The sequence below is a fragment of the Chionomys nivalis genome, chromosome 18, assembly GCF_950005125.1.
Source record: "Chionomys nivalis chromosome 18, mChiNiv1.1, whole genome shotgun sequence".
NCBI lineage: Eukaryota > Metazoa > Chordata > Mammalia > Rodentia > Cricetidae > Chionomys > Chionomys nivalis.
Genome location: NC_080103.1, coordinates 20768306 through 20787416, shown reverse-complemented (window position 1 = coordinate 20787416; position 19111 = coordinate 20768306). Strand labels below are relative to the sequence as shown.

Genomic DNA, 19111 nt, shown 5'->3' with positions numbered 1-19111 from the left:
CCACCGCTTTACGGCAATCGTGAAAGTGTCGTGAACGTGCTGCCGCCTATCCGTCACTCAGTCGCCTGGGCTCGGAGTTGCTATTTCTAGGCTTGTGCTTGTTGGGTCGGGGTAAGGCTGCGGGGGCCCGGCCTGGGCAAGTGGCGGGGATGTCGCGGACGGGGTGGGGTGCGTTTCTCCCGGGAGGAGTGGAGTAAGCGCAGGAGGCTCTGGGCTGCACATAACTGGGTGGCTGCGGACGGACTAGTTGAGGCGACCGCCGTCCTTGCTGGCGCCCGGTGGCCTCGCGCGCGGGGTTGTGGGGAGGGCGAGGGGCGACGCTGGCGGTGCTGAGGGCTCTGGAGTCGGAGGTGGAGGGGCGCCTGCGCGCTGTGCGAGCCGCGGGTCGCGGGAGTCAGCACCCCAGGGTGGCCCATGACGAGCAAAGGGCTGGGGCGCTGGCCGCGCGGAACCGACCTTGCCTGGCAAGTCCACACCCTCCTGGCCCGGTGCTGCCGAGTCCACGAACCGTGTAGCATCCTGTGCGGTCTTTACCTTCCCTTTGGAAGGCGGCGGTGAATGTTTCCTGGCTTGGGCCACGCTTCTTGTTCAGCCAACTTTTCTAGAAATTTCAGCCCATGTTGACAAGCTCCGAGATTGCCAGCTAGAGTTTATTTCAGTCGCGTTCTTAGAAGGAGATTGCCGGGGTTTGCCTGTGTTCCCAGGAACGCCTGGCTGAACCTCAAGTTTTAACATCTTACCGAGTTTGACTTTTGCTATTCGGTGCTTGGCATATTGTTGCCAGTTTTTGCCATGTTGTATCTTTGCTATAGACTATATGGTTTTGCTAAAACTCTTCAGGCACCAGGTAACAGTCCATAGTTGCTTTTCAAGAAGTATAAGGGCTCTATCCGTGAGTAGTTAGAATAGTTCCTTCCTACTTTAGGACTGTCAGTGATGTGTTCAAATACGTGTGTTGAATTGACTGACTCAAACTCAAGGTAAACGGTATACGACATTTGGAACATAACCAGTTTAAGACTATTGGTGTTTGAAGTTACAAAATCATTTTGCTGTGTATTAATCTATGCTGAGAAACTCGAAGTTCCTGTACAGCTCAACTGGTTTTCCTTTGTAAGAATCTTTAGGTAAATCTGCCTCTCAGATTACCACCAAGTGCATTTTATTGCGTAGCACTTCCTTTTCTAGGCTACACAATTTGCTCTTTAAACTGGCTAGAAATGGTGCTGGTGTTCATTTTGAGGGTTATGCTTTACTCTTTTTTAAAGAACAGAAAAATGAATAAGACTTTAGGCTCCCCACCCCCTTATGAAAGTTATTTCCCTTCTTAAGAAACACAAGATTTCACTTCAGCAAGGCACCAGCTATAAGCTGTGTTACACGGTATTGTTGGCTTCCAAGTGTACAGAAAAAGCTTCCCCCCAAACTTGTTTTATGTATCATTCGTTAAATGTTAAACATAATAATTTTATGATACATAAAAATACATAAAAAGATACAGAATAAATAAATCATTTGTTAAATAATGGCTGAGCTTCATCTTGTGATCTTATTAATTTTCTTTTCTTGCTCCTGTTTTTCTTTCTCTCTCCTTTGCTCTTTGTTCTAGGGTCCCTTTCTTAATAGTTCTGCTCTTAGTATTTTACTTTAGTAGTGGCAGAGGTGGGCAGGCTATATACTACTGGATTCCCCTGACAAGATTGTAAACATACTGCTGAATCAATGCAGAGAAAAACTTGGCACCCTTAAACATGGTGGGGGGAGGAAGAAAAGTTCTAGAATGTCACACAAGTTGGATATTGCGTAAGTTTATCTTACGATCTGCTCAACAGTTGAGTTTTCTGTTTCTGCTTTTGTTGTTTTAAGCGTGATATTTATCAGATGCATGGATCTCATCCATGACAGGAATAAGGTGGGTGGGATGCTGTTATATATGTTCTTACATGAGTGACTTGAAAACTTACAAATTGACTGCTTTTAAGTAAATGTGTTCATTAAGTATCATTTCTTTGTTGAATATATATATATATATATTCATATGTATGTATATCCATGCCTACAGAAGGAAAATGCTTTGTTAGGTAACGTCCCCTTTATGCTCCAAAAAGCTTATTGCCTGGCATATGATATAATTTAGTTGAGGACAAAACCCACTCAGCCCCCCACTCACACAGCCTTTGCATTTCTTGAGAGTGTAGGCATGTCTTTCTAGGCCTACAACAACCAAATGCTCATTAAATACTAGAAGAATGATATTCAGTAAGTATTGATTTTCGTTCTAATGTCAAATACGGTATAAGATTACGGGGGAAATAATGTTAAGACAGGAATGATCCCATGGTCATGGAACTTGGAGAGCACTGTGGGGGCAGGGGGTAAAGACAAAAATCAAGCTCTACAAACAGAAAATTTTCAAAATAAGATAAGGGCTACGTGAAAGCAGAGCACTTGAGCCAGATTGTCACAGGAGGGAGGGTGTTTACTGAGCACAAGGGGAAAGGTTGTGGTAGCTATTAATATTATAAACTGAATTTCCACAAGCAACCTTTTTCATTTAAAATTACTTTCATAATTATGAAAACCTGTTCTCAATTAACAGGCTGTACTCTGAAATTGTAGGTTTTGTTACAAGTTCCTTGGCAGTTTTCCGCTAAATCAAAATAAAATCTAGTACTTCACCATAACTTATGAACCTCTGCAGTCACTGATGCTTCAGACTTCATTTTCCTGTCTGATTTACTTTTGTTCTGCCTTTGTGGTCTCTCGGGTACCTGAACAAGGTACACTTTACTTCCTCATTCTCCATTTCTTGGACTATTCTTTATCCTACTCTTAAAATACCTAGTTCCTTCTTTTCTTCTGAGCTGGTCATAAAAGCTTCTTTGCTGACTTCCACCACTATTAGATTGTATACTTCCAACTCTTCTCTGCCTCAACACTTGATTTTCTGTATGTCTGTTATACTTTGTAGGGTTACTGCTTGCTTCTCAGGTTTTAATATTTGTTGGATGTGGGACCTTAGACTATGTGTGTCTTGTTCACTATACCCACAAAGTAGACACATTTGGAACTTAGAACTCTTCTCTTGTAAGCGCTACTTTGGTGTCTAGGCTAATCAACAGTAACTTTTAGTTTGCTGGGGCTTTTTGTTGTTGTTATTGTGATTTTAATTTCTTATGTAGTAAGAAAGATACTTTCTACATACCTTTTTAGACATAGGCCTGACTCCACACAAAATTTTCAAGCAATTCAGATACCTTTTGGTAATATTTGTAATGTCATCCCAATTTCCATTATTGTGCTCTTTGATCTTCCTCTTCTAAGCTTCCTTTTGCAGCTGTCTGATCCTTTGACATACATTAGCTTTTAGTTGGATAAAATTCAGAAACTCATGGTTTGTTGTTTTCCCATTGGCAGTAGCCCTTCTCCCCTGGGATTATGGAAGGAAAGGTGGAAATGACCTGGAGCCCTGTCAGCCACCTCTCTGCCTATTGGCATGAGTTGAAAGTAGAGTAGCCATCAGTAGTCAGTGACTGCTTGTGCCTGCATTCACAGTTACAGTGCTGTTACTAGTAGCTTTACAGAGACAATGTTGCCAAATTGAAAGGTTCAAAAGCTCATTGCCTTTTTAAAATGTATGACTTACATAATGGCTAGGTAAGAAACAATTTGTCAAAAATGTACTTTTTAAAATGAATAATAAAAGGCTAAAAGAAATTAGGCCACGAGGGGAAAATTCAGAAGAAAAGTATCAGTTTGTCAGCTAGTCCTGCCAAATGCTTAAACTTAAAACCATTAGGATCAATTGCTTGTAGCTATTCAGTGCTAAAATAGGCTAGTAGTCTCTGTGTACTGCCTTTAAAAGACAGTAAACAGAAGACAAATGAGAACCAAACACGAAATAAAAATTGACCCAACTAAACTTTTATTTATTTCTCTTTAAAGTGGAATTCCCTAAGAGCTGATTATAAATTGCTGAATATTAAAAAGGTGTTATCCAGTTTACTATACAAAAATTGGCTACTGTAGCCAAGCATGATGACAGGTGCCTATAATACTAACTCCCAGGAGGCTGAGACTTGAGGATTCAAAGTTCCAGGTCAGCTTGGACTACCTAGCAAATTCTAGGCCAGCCTGAGCATGCAGAGTGATATCCCATCTCAAAATATGAAAGGAGGGAGGAGAGACTAAAGAAATAAATTTAACTACTCTAAAGTAGGTGTTTGATGATCATATTTCAATCAAAGTGATAAATGATAGCATAGTTTTGTTTTAACATGATTTAAATATTGATGTTGTACACCACCTCAGTTGCTTAAATTGCATCTCTGTTTATTCTTTAGAGGTTTTTTTCCTTTTTTGGAAATTTGCTTAACTGTTTTTTTTTTTCTGAAACAAAAAATTGGAGATACATGATTGATGAGTGGCAGAGGATTTAGACACATAAGTAACATTAAAGTCTTGGGAAGTAATATGTATAGGGATATAGAAGAGAGGTCCTGGTCTGTATGTGACAATAACATTGTATCCAGTGCAAGGGTGTTTTTCCAGTCTATGCTACTATCTGCTTCAACTTTTTCCACCTTTTCTCCTCGTCTCTTTCTCTAACCTATTATAAAGCAGCCCCTATTGCTTTCAACCAAGACAAAATAAACTGGTTCCTGCCTAGGAAGGGGGATGGGTAGGTCAACTGACTAGTTACACTGTTAAGATACCTGAGATCCCATAGTGCACTGTTTCTGGGAACTTCACATTGCTTCCTGGATAGGTTTCAACCAGAAGATCACAGTATCCCTCTTGGTAGGCCCAGTTTTGTTTTTTTTGTTTGTTTGTTTGTTTTGTTTTTGCCACTGCTGTTTTAGTTCAAGAGTATCAAGAGTATCCTTTCTTTGTTTTGTTGTTAATTTTCTTATGTTCTGCTCCTTTTATTCAGTAATGATGGGTTCCTCACAAGATTCTTTATTCTTCTCCTTTTCTCTCCATATTTAATCCCTTCAAGAACTTTCAGTTTTCTAGTTTTCAGACTTTGACTCTAAGTGCAGTTGCATCTCTTGCCTGAAGTAGTCTTGATTTCACTGAAAACACCTCAAACAAAAAGCTCTGTGTATCATCTCGGCATAATGGCATGCACCTGTGGTATCAGCTACTTTGGCTGCTGAGGTAAGCAAGTATAAGTACAGATATTCAGGGCCAGCCAACCTAGGTAAACAGAACAAAATACTTTTTGTTGAAAAACATTATTTTTGTCCAGTATATTTTGATCACACTTTTCTCATTCCTTTCCTGACTTCTTCCAGAGCCTTCCTAAACTCTACCCAACTCCAGACCCTTTCTTTCTCTCTTTAAAAAACAAACAAAAACTCAAGAAACTCACACTAAATAAATAAATAAATCCCACAAAGCATGAAATCAAGCAGACCAATATGAAAGAAAATGCCCAACAAAACAAAATGAGACAAAAAAAATTCTACGAAAATACCGTTCATTTTGTGTTGGCCTACTCTGAAGTCTGGTTAATACACCCAGTAAGACTCCATTGCAGAAAACCAGTTTTTCCTTTGCAGATAACTTCTTGGTTAGGCATGGGACTCCATGTCCACTTCCCCTTTTCTTTGCTGGGACCCCATCTGGCTTGAATCTGTTCAGGCCCTGTATGTGCCTCCATAGTCACTGAATTCATATGTGTATCAGTTCTGTTGTACCTGAAAAACATTGTTTTCCTTGGGGCCATCCAGTGAAATCCTCTGGCTCTTACAAGTTTTCTGCCTCTTCTTCCACATAGACCCCTGAGCTAAGGGGAAGGGTTTGATGAAAACATCCCATTTAGGACTTAGTGCTTCAAAGTCTCATTCTACACACACTGTTCAATTGTCAGTCTCTGTGTTAGTTCTCATCTACTGTAAGAATCTTTGATGAGTGAGCAAGACACTGATCTGTGACTATAGCAGAATGTTATTAGGAGTCATTTTATTGATATGTTCCTTTACCAGAACAATAGTATTTTCTTTTTCCTTGTGCTGGCCTATCTAGTCTCTGGATCTTGGTTACCCCAGCAGTGTCAAGCCTAAGTTCCATCTCATGGAATATACCTTAAATCCAACCAGAGAATGGTTGCTTACAGCTACAACATTCATGCTACTCTTACACCAGAAAAAAAAAAAAGTCTGGAGTATACTCTCAGCAGTGAAAGGGTTGCTTATCAAGTAGAAGGCTCTGGGTTTAATACCTAGGACTTCAAAAAGGAAGGTTGCATGTGTTCCTTCCTTCGTTGCCATCGTTCCCAGTTCCCCTTTCACCCTTCACTCCAAAAGATGACAAGTTAGAAACTTCACAGCTACCCCTTTAGACATCAGTGGCATGAATGCTGCTGACTTTTTCTTTTACCTCTCTTACTGAATCCTTAAGAGCTTTCTGATGATTGTTCTTTCTAAATAGAAATTACTAGTAGACTTGGCTGTCATTTGAACTAACCTTTTTATCTCCCTGCTATAATCTGTCACCATTCATGTGCTAATTTTCAATTTTCTTTCTGTTTTGTTCTTTATGATTAATATAGCTATCCTATCAATCTTGAAAAGATTCCTAAAATTATTTTCTTATATGCTTAATTACAATAATTATATTATCTCTAGTCCTTTCTAATTCAGGTGCAGCCCTTCAGGGCATAAATACTCAAAGGTCCTCATGGCTGTCACTTAGTGCACTTACCCTTGTTTTCTTACTGCTTCACTTCCTCAGATCACCCTGCTGATACCCTGTGTATAGTGCTGTTTGTAGAACTTTTGTTTGTTTCCAGTATCACCTGTAATACAATCTGTATCCCCTTCTATCAGTAAAAGTTATCTTTTGATTTATCTTTAATGGAAACCCTGTATTTGTTTGACCATCACTTAACAGCTATGTGAACATGTTAATTAGTCTCTATATTATTTTCCTTTTCCTGTAAAAATTAGGATAATTAGCACACACATTCCTACTCTCCCAGATTGTTATGGGGATGAAATTAATTTATACAGTATTCTTAGTTGGTATAGATACTTAGTAAATATTATCTATTATCATTAAAGAAAGTGTAATTTAAGAAGATCATGTTGTAACTTAGTGGTAGTACTTTCTTAGCATGTGCAAGGCCCTGTCCAATCTGTTCAACATCACAAACATGCATGTGTAAAAGATCACTTAAGTTATTCATCTAATAATAATACTAATTTGCTAGTTTAGCACCTCATTTTCCATACACACGTGTATCTGTATGTACATCTGTGTATAAAGTGATTAGGCTTTTTCTAACATCTCATTCCATTGTTAACTGAAGCAGTGTAAGATGGTCTGTGATCTGTAGAATCAGATAAGCTGTAAGGTATGAAAGTACATGACTATCAATGTCCCATAATTTCACTTAAAGGAAGTTTATATACTTCTTAGTGAGAGTTAGAACTAAAATTAGATCCCTGTGGACTTCCTATTTGGTGTTAGCTCTGTTATGTTAACTTTTTCTCTTTAATGTACTGGAAATATATAGGTAGCAATTGACAAATTTATCTCCCTTTGCTCCTCAGATAAATAGCTACAGAAGACCACAAAACAAGATAAATCATTATCTCCAAGTAAAAGAAAACCAAGATCCATGAGTGGGCATCGGTCAACAAGGAAACGATGTGGAGATTCCCACCCAGAGTCCCCTGGGGGCTTTGGGCATATGAGTACTACAGGGTGTATATTAAATAAATTGTTTCAGTTACCAACACCACCACTGTCAAGACACCAACTAAAACGGCTGGAAGAACATAGGTATCAGAGTGCTGGACGGTCCCTGCTCGAACCCTTAATGCAAGGATACTGGGAATGGCTAGTTAGAAGAGTACCCTCATGGATTGCCCCAAATCTCATCACCATCATTGGACTATCGATAAATATCTGTACAACTATTTTGTTAGTCTTCTACTGCCCTACAGCTACAGAGCAGGTAAGAGTGATGCCTTAACAACGGTGACATTTGTTATAGCTCAGGAAAGTTGTAATTGGGAATCTTAGGTCACTTTACATAAAGGCAGAATGTTCTCACAGCTATTTGTTAACTGTCTTTATCCTATCACACTTAATGAATTGAATAAGTCCTTCCTGTTTGTATGACTGTTGCTTATCAGAAACTCGAAGAAAGGGGGATTCGAGATGGCGTGACTAAAAGCACAAGGAGTGGTACCTGATACCTGTGACCCAGCAAAGGAGGCTGAGACAGAAAGGTCTTGAGTTGGAAGCAAGTGTCACTTCATAGCAAGTTTAAGGCAAGCCTGACCGGGCCATTTGTTCCACGAGTGTCTCTTTTTCTTTTAATTCCTGCTTTATATACAAACATGGTTCTTACAGACTGTGAATATATTTCTTGTTTCTTATTTTTTTAAAGACAGTCTTTTACTCTAAAACTGACGCTGGAGGCTGGCTTCAGACTCCATAACTTCCTATTCTATGCTGAGATTATAAGAATATGCCATTATACCTGGCTCATTTTCACAAATAGCTTGCTGTATATCAGTCAGGATACTTTGAGAGCAAAAACCAATACAGTTGTATAATGACATCACATTTCTTTTGAACTGTTTCACATGGGGGTACCTGGACAGTTAATTCCAAAGGATTTTGGTCTAGATTATGGATCCTTAATAGAAACAGCAAGTAGGTTGTTGATTGCAATGGAAGGATTCTAATAATCCTAAACCAGCTCTAGAAAGAAGATCAGGGTGTAAGAGAAGGTTTAAGAGTGACTCAGACATTAATCATTTATTGAATACCACAGAATGTACTAGGTAACCATGGTTCCCTGTGTGATACTTTTCTTGTACAGTTTTCTTAAGTGATTTAGATTTACTTGAGACAGAATAGGAAATACTGTGATCACAGGGAAGTTTTCAAAATTGTGAGGAAGGCTTGAAGTGGAAAATGACTTCAGCACTCTTTCTGGGTTTTGCATGGCACAGTAATGTCCTGCAAAGCTGCATGGCAGAAATACTTGTTAGGCTCAGCCCAAGATACTGAAATAGGTGATGCCTGTTCTATGGTAGATCTATCATCCCTGAGATTGTCAGTAAGATACAAAAAGTCTCTAACCCTTCATCTGTCTAAATCTGATTTGTAGTATTGTGAGAATTAATGTATTCAGTATGTCCAACATACAGTGTTCAGGAGATAGAAGCTGAGTATTGTTTCATTTGGGCAAAGAGATTAAGTATATAACTGTCTTTCTTATAATCCCCTCCCGTTCCTGATTTCTTCTATGATGTATAATAAGTAGAATAAACAATCAAGTCCCTATTGAGTTTTTTGTGTTTTGTTTATTCATATTTTAAAATCAAAAGCTCTGTAAATTTAACACTCAAAAAATTTTCAGTTCTTTGTATTTGATTCTTTTGGATCTTTCACCAGTAGTGACGGCAAAGTTTTGTGGGCATGGGTTATGAAATATTCTGTTCATTTTTATGCTCAAAAATTTTTAAAACTTTGTGTTTTATCTTTTTAGATTATAGCATAATTGCAATATTTCTCTCTTTGCTTGCCTTCAAACCCTCTGCATGTAAATACCAATCTTTCTAAGAGAAATGAGGTTCATTTTTTGAATGGCTTCAGCTGGATTTGTTTTTGTTAGAAAAAGGAAACTTCTGGTCAATGGGTAAAGAAAGTAAGTTAATCTTTTCCAAATTCTTCAGGTAGAAATGGCAACCTTTTTTGTAAATGGGATACCAAAATATCCCTTTGATTTGTTTGTTACCAAAATATTAAATTTTATCAGCTTAGTAGCTTAGATTTTTGTTTCTTTTGTTGATGGGTTCTTGTTTTTGTTTTTTTGTGACAGAATCTTCTATGATTACAAGCATGTGCTACCTATCATACCTACTAGGATTTTGTTTTACTACTGTTTTTTAATTTTACATTTTTGGGCTAGACAGGTAACTCAGTGGTAAGACACATTATTGCTTCATAGTTAGGCTCTTAGCACCCAAATCTGGCAACAACCACCTGTAACTCTAGCCCCAGGGGACCCAACATTGTATTAGTAGAAGTTAGTATTACCTGTTTTACGCACATAGATACACATATATACACATAATTTAAAATAATGACATTAAATTTTTTTTTTTTTTTTGGTATTTCGAGTCAGGGTTTCTGTGTAGCTTTGGAGCCTGAACTAGCTCTGTAGACCAGGCTGGGCTCGAACTCTGCCTCTGCCTCCCAAGTGCTGAGATTAAAGGCATGCGCCACCACTGCCCGGCTCGAAATAAATGTTTTTTTAAAACAACATTTTGTTGTTGTTGTTGTTGTTTTTGAGACAGCACCCCACTTTGTTGCTCCTTGGTGTGTAGACCAGGTTGGCCTTGAGCACTCTCAGTCCCCATGCCCATGCCTCTGAAGTGCTGGGATTATAGGTGCATACCTCCAAGTCCGGCTTTAGCTTAGGTTTTGGGACCATAAACTAACGTTGGATTTAGTCTTGCAGCTTTATGTATGTAGTATGTTAGAGTTACTTTTGCCATGTAAGACAGATAAAGGAAGTTAGTATTACCTGTTTTATGCACATGAAAATCATAATTGATCTGTCCTATTGCTATTGAGTTTTACTGAGTTGCCAGCCCTGCTATAAGAGCAGGAAGAGGAGAAGGAATAATGATCAGACCTCTGGTCTATAGAGTATGGTGGCGCTTATAATCCCAGCTAAGCCAGGAGGGTCTCCATTTCTAGCCCATCATGAACTGTGGAGTTAAAGACTCTTGTTGAAATTGAATACATTTTTTTTTGTCATATAAACATGAGGTTTTTCCTTTATTCTTTCGTTTTTGTTGCTGTTTTGTACTTTTGATTTAACTCACTACAATATCTTGGTCAATTTTTAGCACAGAAAAATGAAAACTAAAATATCCCATTCACAATATCTCTGTACAGTTAATTTCTATTGCCATTCAAAAGAGAAGAGAAAGTAGTATATAAAGAAATTCAACAAAAAAAAAGATATAAAAGGAAAAGTAAAAATCTTTCCTTTTATCACTGTATTAGTTACTTTTCCTAGTGGTGTGACAACATGTCTAACTAATACAGCCAGAGGGTTTCTTTTGGCTCATAGTCTGGGGGAAAGTCTAACGTGGCAGGGAAGGCAGTGCTGGCAGCAACATGAGGCAGCCGGTCACACTGCAGTGCAGCCAGGAAGCAGAGAAAGATGGATGCTGTTGCTCAGTTACCTTCCTTCATTTTCCTTCTCAGTCTGGGATCCCAGTGCATTGGGGGGGAGGGGGGAGTGTCACGAATATCCAGGATAGATCTGGTCTACCCTCAGTTAACCATTTTGGGAAAGTCTCATAGATACATCCAGGGATATGTTTTCAGGATGAGTCTAAATCCAGTCATTTGACAGTGAAGATTTAACCATTACACCTGCCTTTCCTTACTACCCTTGCCTTTCTGTCAGATTTTGCCAGTCGGTTTTCTTATCTACATATCTGAGTAATGGTACTTGACTGACTCATGTGTTCCTTTCTTCACCTGGCTTTTAAATTAGCTGAGACCACACCTGGAATAGGAGACTTTCTTTAAAAGTAAAAATACCCAATAGCTGTAAAATAATGGAAATGAGGAAAAAGTGATTAAATATTAGGTAATTTTACAAATTTACAGAAAGGAAAAGATAAAACCAGGAAAACTAGTGTGCCTTTTTTTTATGTAATTGTTATTTTGCTGTTTGCTGACATTGTATGCACACTAATAGTTGAAGTCCTCTCTGTTTTCATGGTAATACTGTAGCTTATTAAAATCCTATGTAGGCTGCAAGGAAGGTCCTGTGTTTTTAGTTCTCCAAAGCAGAGCTATTCAGTAGCATTTCTGTGGTTGTTGGAGTGTTCTTTGTGTGGCTAAGATGGTAGTAAGCCTCTTGACTACTGAACGTTTGAAAGAAAAACTATAGAGTTGAATTTTTTTTTGTCTAATTATACTTAATTCAAACCAAAATATGTGCACATGGCTAAAGGCTACTGTGTTGGGACAATGGGGCTTAGAGGATGCTGAGTCTTGGAGGAAAAAGGACAGTAGACCTGAACCCAGAAGAGGGGATCCTTATCACAAAGGGTTGCTTGGCCATTTCAGTGTATTTGCATGACTGAAAACTGCCTCAGGGTTTGTGCCTCTGGTTTCAGAGAAGTATGTCTTATATGGTCCTTATAATAGCCTCAGTTCTAAAAGTGTGGAGTACCAATAAAATGCTTTAAACAAGATCATTATTGTTTCATACTAAGTTATAAACAAATCTCTAGCAGAGAAAAACCCTTTTCAGTATAGAATATACTGATATCTTACAGCTCTTGAATATTAAGATAGTGTAACTTGACAACTGTTATGTAAGAAAATACTGTGATAATAGTAATTTTTTTCATAGCCTAGACACAAAAAATGCACAATGTTTAAATCACCATCGTTTTCAAAAAAACAACAAAGTATTCTTTATGAATATGATTATAAATGTATGAAAAATAGTTTCAGGCCTTCACAAACCAGAGCATCTTTGCCATAGTGTTGTTCTATGAACCTTTGTAAACGCATGTTAAAAACAAGTTGCTTGATACAGAAAATGTGAAAATATTTGTATTGTTGACCATTCTCGAACATTCTCAGTATGCATCACCACACTGGGAGCAAGAAGTCCTTCAGGGAGAAGTGAGGAATGTGCTTAGCACTGTGGACCCAGTGTCTCCCTGATGAAATGAGAGATGCTATGCTAGTTCCCTTCTTTAGGCAGCATTTCCAGGTATGGTAACAAACACATTCTTAAATCCTAGATCTTGGGAGGGAGGTAGAGGCAGAAATTCTAGACTAGCCTTAGCTACCTAGAGATTTGAGTCCAGTCAGACCCTTCCTCATAAAATAAGAAAAATTTTGATCAGCATGGTGCAATAAGCCTATAATCCCAGAACTTGGAAGGTAGAAGCAGAAAGAATTCAAGGCCAAAACAAACTTGGCTATACAGAGAGTTTGGGAATAGACTGGGCTGCATAATTCCCTATTTCAGAACAACAGAAATGAAAACAGGGTGTCAAGAAGTCCAGGCTGGCCGTCAACTCACTGGATAGCCAGGGTTGACCTTGAGTGGCTGATCCTCCTGCTTTCACCTCCCAAATGCTAGAATTACAGGCAGGTTCCCATGTAAGGTATTATATTGATTAAATAATAGGGGGATTAAGAGAAGACAATGCAGCCTCTCCTGAGAGTTCTATAAAATTCCTGCAAAGTACAATTATCCTTTGAGAATTGTAAAGGATCGATTCCACACAGAAATCAAAGTCTGTAGATGCTTAAGTACCTTCCCTAAAATTGTCTTAAATGCACATATAATCCTCCATATTCTGAAAGCAATCTCTAGACTACTGGTAATAGATGCTCTTAAGTAGCTGTGTATCATTTAAGAAAATAAGAAACATTGGTACAGATGCAGGTTTTTATACTTTAGAACTTTGGCTGTTTGAATCCCTTGATTACAGAACCCAGACACACGGGGGATCTATTGTTGTTAATGGAGACCATCTTGAGCACTCTTAAAGACAGGGAGTTTGATTCTAACAATCCTAGTTACTTCAAGCTTCAATAAGTTCTTTATTATTTAGTTCTTGCATCATCTCCCACACCTTTCAACCAGGAGTACTTCTCTAGAGAATGAAGAGAAATTGGGCTGGCAAGATGGGCTTAATGGATAAACTCTGACCTCCACATGATTTCCCTCCCCCCCCTTGTGCGCACATGCGCGCACACACACACACACAGTCACGCACACTAAGTAAATGTGATTGAAATAAAGATTAAATATCTGCTGTTAAACATTTTAGCCAAACCGAGGTAATGAAAATATCTGAGTATTCTTGGTTTTTTTATTTTTATTTATTTCACAGGCACCTCTCTGGGCATACATTGCTTGTGCATGTGGCCTTTTCATCTACCAGTCTTTGGATGCTATAGATGGGAAACAAGCAAGAAGAACCAATAGTAGCTCTCCTTTGGGAGAACTTTTTGATCATGGCTGTGACTCGCTATCAACAGGTATTGTTGCTTTTTAATACTGAGAATTATTAACTGATAGAAACAATGTGATAAGTGTTGGAATAAATTTAGTTCCCAAGCAGATGATTTTATATTAAATTTTAGTGTTTTTTGAAACTTGTGGTTCTGGTTAATGCTTGTTCATTGTTGGCAGAATGGGAAAATTTGGAACCTAAACTTACTTGTATTTATTTTTAACCCTAAGTTTTGGTTTTGGCTGTTTTTGTTTTGCTTTGTTTTTGTTTTTGTTTTGTTCTTTTCCTAGTGCTTGGGGTTCAGACCCAGGGCTTTACATATGCTAGGCTAGTCAAGACTGATGTGGGATGTCCTGCTGTATATGTGTTGCTTTTATTGGTGAATGAATAAAGCTGTTTGGACCAATGACTTAGCAGAGTAAAGCCAGGTGGGAAATCAGAACAGAGATGGAGACAGAGTAGGCAGAGTCAGGGAGACACCAGCTAGCTACTGAAGAAGACAGATGCCCAGCCTCGTGGTGATACGTAGATTAATAGAAATGGATTAATTTAAGATATAAGAGTTAGGTAGAAATATGCCTGGGTCATCGGCCATACAGTGTTGTAATTAATATAGTTTCTGTGTCATTATTTGGGTCTAGGCAGCTGGAAAACGGATGAGCAGTCTCCATTTACACAAGCTTTCTTCTACAGTCTCCAGCTGAGGACATTTTCTTTATAAAATAATAGTGTATAATTGTCATTATTACATGTCTCACGGTTTTAGATAAAAGTACAGTAATGGGTCACTGGTAGTTCATGACCTTGTATTTGAATAAATCCTAATTGCGGATAGAGTATATTATATGTTTGAATTATAAGTATGCAATAATATAAGGATCAAAAGACTGATGTGATCAAGTTTAGAGATATAACATACAGCATGAGGATTATAATTAATAATATTGTGTTGTATATTGATAATTTACTAAGAGCAGAATTTTGATATTTCCACCACAAAGGTAGTAATGGCAAGGTTAATTTTAGTGACCCTTTCATAATGTGTACACATATCAAAACACTATTAGGTAATTATTTTTTTAAAGGATAGAAGGAAAAGTGCTAGCAGTGGGTTGTGCCAGCGTAGGTGAAGTATAGATGATAATGTCTGTATTTGTAGTATGTTGCAAGTTTTTCAAATAATACTTGAGTGCATTTTTACTTAAAAACTTAAAAATGAAATTGAAGTGGGCATTGTGGTATACACCTAACACCACCAGAGAGGCTCCTGCGGGAAGAGCCTAAGCATAAGGATAGCATGAGCTATGGACTACATAACAAGATCCTAACTCAAAATAACAATCAAAACAATATATTCATTTCTAACCAGTCTTCCTAATAGGGGTACTTCCCTCCTTATTTTAATTTAAGTCTTTGGTTCTATCATTTTCATGGTTTTTAATTTTTTTTAAAGTCTTGATAGTTTTATGTCTGAATCCAGCTTTGCCTATCGAAATCATTACTTCTTTGTGTCCTGATGGTAGCCTGTTTGTTCAGAAGAACAGCTAAGTAAATCAGATGAAGGAAAACTCAAACTTTCCACTGAACGAAAACTAGCTGGGTAACTTGAAAGACTATTAGAATTAATGAGGAAACATAGAATGCCAAGTGTTTTGTTTTTATAATTAAAAATAAGTTGTGTTATATTATAGTTTGTTTCAGACTTATAGGAAATCTTTTTCCTATATATGAGTCATAATGATAGCTGTGAAATAAGAAAGGACAGTTTTCTAGTCTGAACAAGTAGGTTCCTTTGGTTGTTGAAGCTCTCTGGGTTCATTGGTTGCTTACATTTGTTTGTTTGCTTTTGTTTTTGACTCTGTGCTTAAACAGTTTGTGCTTTTTTGCGGGATTTGTGTTGGTTTTTAAATTGGGGGTGTACATGTATGTGGGAGCCCCAACGCAGCTCCCTTCAGAAGCCAGAATAGGAAATCAGACCCTTCAGCTAGGTTGTGAATCACCAAAATCGGTCTTGTAACCAATTTCAGGTCCTCTGCAAGAGCAGTATGTGTGCTTGACCCCTGAGCTTTCTCTCCAGTCTCTCTTTTTATTGTTTTGAGACAGAATATTCCATTGTAGCTAAGGCTGTCTTTGAACTCCATCCTCCTGCCTTAGCTTCCCTAGTGCTGAGATAGACATTTGTTTGGTAGCATGTCCAGCAGCCTGAAACGTTTTACTACTCATTTAATACTACTACTAAGTATGGAGAATTCAGTAGGCTGAAGTTTTAGTTTCTTTGAGAATTTTGCCCTAGCTGAGTGATTTAGTAAAAAACAAAACAAAAAAAAGACATTAAAATTATGATGTAAAACATGTAAATATCACATAACTGAAAATAGATTATCTTTAGCTCATCTAAGATGATTTTCAGCCCAATTGATGTTATAGATGCCATTCAGTTTTCATTTTCATTTTTCTTCTGCAGTTTTTGTGGTTCTTGGAACTTGTATTGCAGTGCAGCTTGGTACAAATCCTGACTGGATGTTTTTTTGTTGCTTTGCTGGGACATTCATGTTCTATTGTGCACACTGGCAAACATATGTTTCTGGAACATTGCGATTTGGAATGTAAGTAATACTTAATGGTAATTCTGTCTTTGCTTTCAAATATGGAGAATATTGCTTATAGATATTAAGTATCAAGAATTGATCAAGTAAACTATTTAAAACCATTTTCTCTTTGTCATATATCTCTCTGTATGCCTTTGGGAAAGAAGTACCAGAATCACCCAGTAGTATTTTTAAAGTAGGACGAAAAGCTCCTGACTCATCATCACGGGTGTTTCCAGGTTCACTTTTTTTATCCTACTGTTTTTTCCCCCATAATTCCATGTTTTATTTTGACATATAGAAATTATTATTATTATTTTCAGACAAGGTTTCTCTGTAGCTTTGGTGCCTGTCCCGGAACTAGCTCTTGTAAACCAGAGCTGGCCTCAAACTCCCAGAGATCTGCCTGCCTCTGCCTCCCAGTGCTGGGATTAAAGGCGTGCGTCACCTTTTTTTTTAAGAGAGAGTTTCTGAGCTGGGGAGATGGCCCAGTGATTAGAGCATGCACTGCTTTTCTAGATGTAACCTGTGTTTAGTTCCTAGCACCCATGTCAGGTGGTCCATAACCACCTGTAACTCCAGTTCCGTCGGATCCGACACCTTCTTCTTGCAAATATACACATATTGTCACATAATTAAAGCTAAATATTTTTTGAAGAAAAGGATGAGTTTTTAACAGCAAAGAACGAGTCTTTAAGTATCATAGTTTAATTAGTTATAGTATTTTATACTGTTTTACTTACAAATCTACAAAAATAATTCAGTTGATAGCACACTTTTTTTTGCTGCCAACAAAATGAGAATTTAAAAATGAAATACATATAAACATGAATGAAAAGTTCCTACCTGTTGATCAGTACTTTGCCATAACGATTAATGAGTAAATCTTGGGTAGTCTTGGATTGTGATTAAGGATGGCATTCACCATCTAGGTTTTTGTATGTTTGTTTGTTTTGTTGTTGTTGTTAGATTTATTTATTTTTATTTGATCTGTATGGATGTTTTGCCTGTATATATATCTGTGTGCCACACGCATTCAGGTCCCTTGAAACTGCAGTTAGAGATGGTTGTGAGACACCTTATGAGTGCTGAGAATCCATCCCAGGTCCTCTGGAAGAATAGTGCTTTTAACCACTGAACCATCTCTCCAGCCCCCACCATCTGATTTCTTTAATTAATTAATTATGAATCCTGTTTATTCTTTCTTTTTGGTTTGGGATAAATAAAACAAATTGAGAAATGGCTATATTTATGAACTGTCAAAATAAAAATAGCCTTATGACTACAAATATTTTAACCTAGTATCTGAATTTCTGATGGCTTTATGTATTTACTTACTTACTTATTTAGATCCCCAGTAGGATTAGTTTTAACAAGCATCAAAAAGCCTAGATAGGCTCACCACAAACTCAGTTCATGCGATTTTTGTTGAATTTTTAAAATAGAACTTAGGGACCATTGAAAATGACTAAATAGATAAAGGCACAAACACATTATAAGAGAAAATTTTAATACAATTTTTAAATAGAACTTAATAAAATACTAATATTTTGGTACTAATTTTTTAGAAGAGGTTTCTAATAATTTTAAAACCGAGATTTAGAGAATATTTTTAAGGTCTTAACCAAAGGTGGCGTGAATGTTCATATGAAAATTTTTATATGCATTTATCAATTATTTATGAAATGGTCCAGGCTCAGAAAATGTTGAAGAATTCTAATTTAAAGATAATAGTAATTGAATGTGTACTGTTGCTTTGTTTTCATAGTCTTTGCCTTAAAATAATATTTTCATAGTCTTTTTCTGCTTGAGGTAAAATCACAAATGTTTTTAAAAATTCTAAGATCTTTGGATTTTTTTTCTTAATTCAATTGCAAGCTTTAGTGATGCTGGTGTTTTCTGACATGCCTGACTTGATATCTAGATTTCACATCACTCATGTTTTCATCGCTTATTGTCTCAGGGTTTTGGTGTTGTTTGGACCTTCGGATTAAGGGGGAAGGGTTAATTTGTGTACTGAATCTCAGTTGAATTTAACTTTAACTTTATTTACCAACCACTCTCTTTCAGTTTTCTCTTTCTCTTTCAAGTAATGCAACACCAGCTATATGGTGTGGGAACTGAAAGAGAGGGGGGAGGGAGAATTATGGAAGTGGTTAAAAAAATTACATAGATCGTAGTAGTCTTAGGAACAGTTTGATATTGTGGCTTTATATCTTGCAGTCTTAAACTCTCCTGTGATAAAGTATCTCTGCAGTCCCATGACTATAAGGGAGTAACAGAGATAAGATTGACAAAGATGCAGAAATTCTTTTTGTCTTTTCTGCTTTGCCAAGAAATGTGGCTTTTATCCCGATCTGTGGGAAACTTTTGCAAGACCTAAAGCTGAGAAATGACAAAGTACCTTTAGAAAAGTCAATCTGGCAATGTGATGGAGAGTGCACTAGGATTGAGTGTGACAAAAGCAAAAGATCCCTAGTAAGA

General features: G+C 37.5%; 1 protein-coding gene across 4 annotated transcripts in view; it reads left to right on the top strand.

The window, feature by feature from the left end:
* Positions 1-31: 31 nt before the first annotated feature.
* Cept1 (choline/ethanolamine phosphotransferase 1) overlaps positions 32-19111 on the top strand; it is a 42003-nt gene continuing 22923 nt past the window's right edge. For 2 of the 4 annotated variants that reach the window (XM_057793473.1, XM_057793474.1), the window contains exons 1-4: positions 1615-1803; positions 7560-7966; positions 13917-14064; positions 16504-16645. In XM_057793473.1, coding sequence (XP_057649456.1) covers positions 7628-7966; positions 13917-14064; positions 16504-16645 — 629 coding nt within the window. In that variant the 5' untranslated portion in view covers positions 1615-1803; positions 7560-7627. Of the gene's footprint in view, positions 112-1614; positions 1804-5111; positions 5161-7559; positions 7967-13916; positions 14065-16503; positions 16646-19111 lie in introns of those variants that run through there. The other 2 variants (XM_057793475.1, XM_057793476.1) reach the window with 2 other exon arrangements.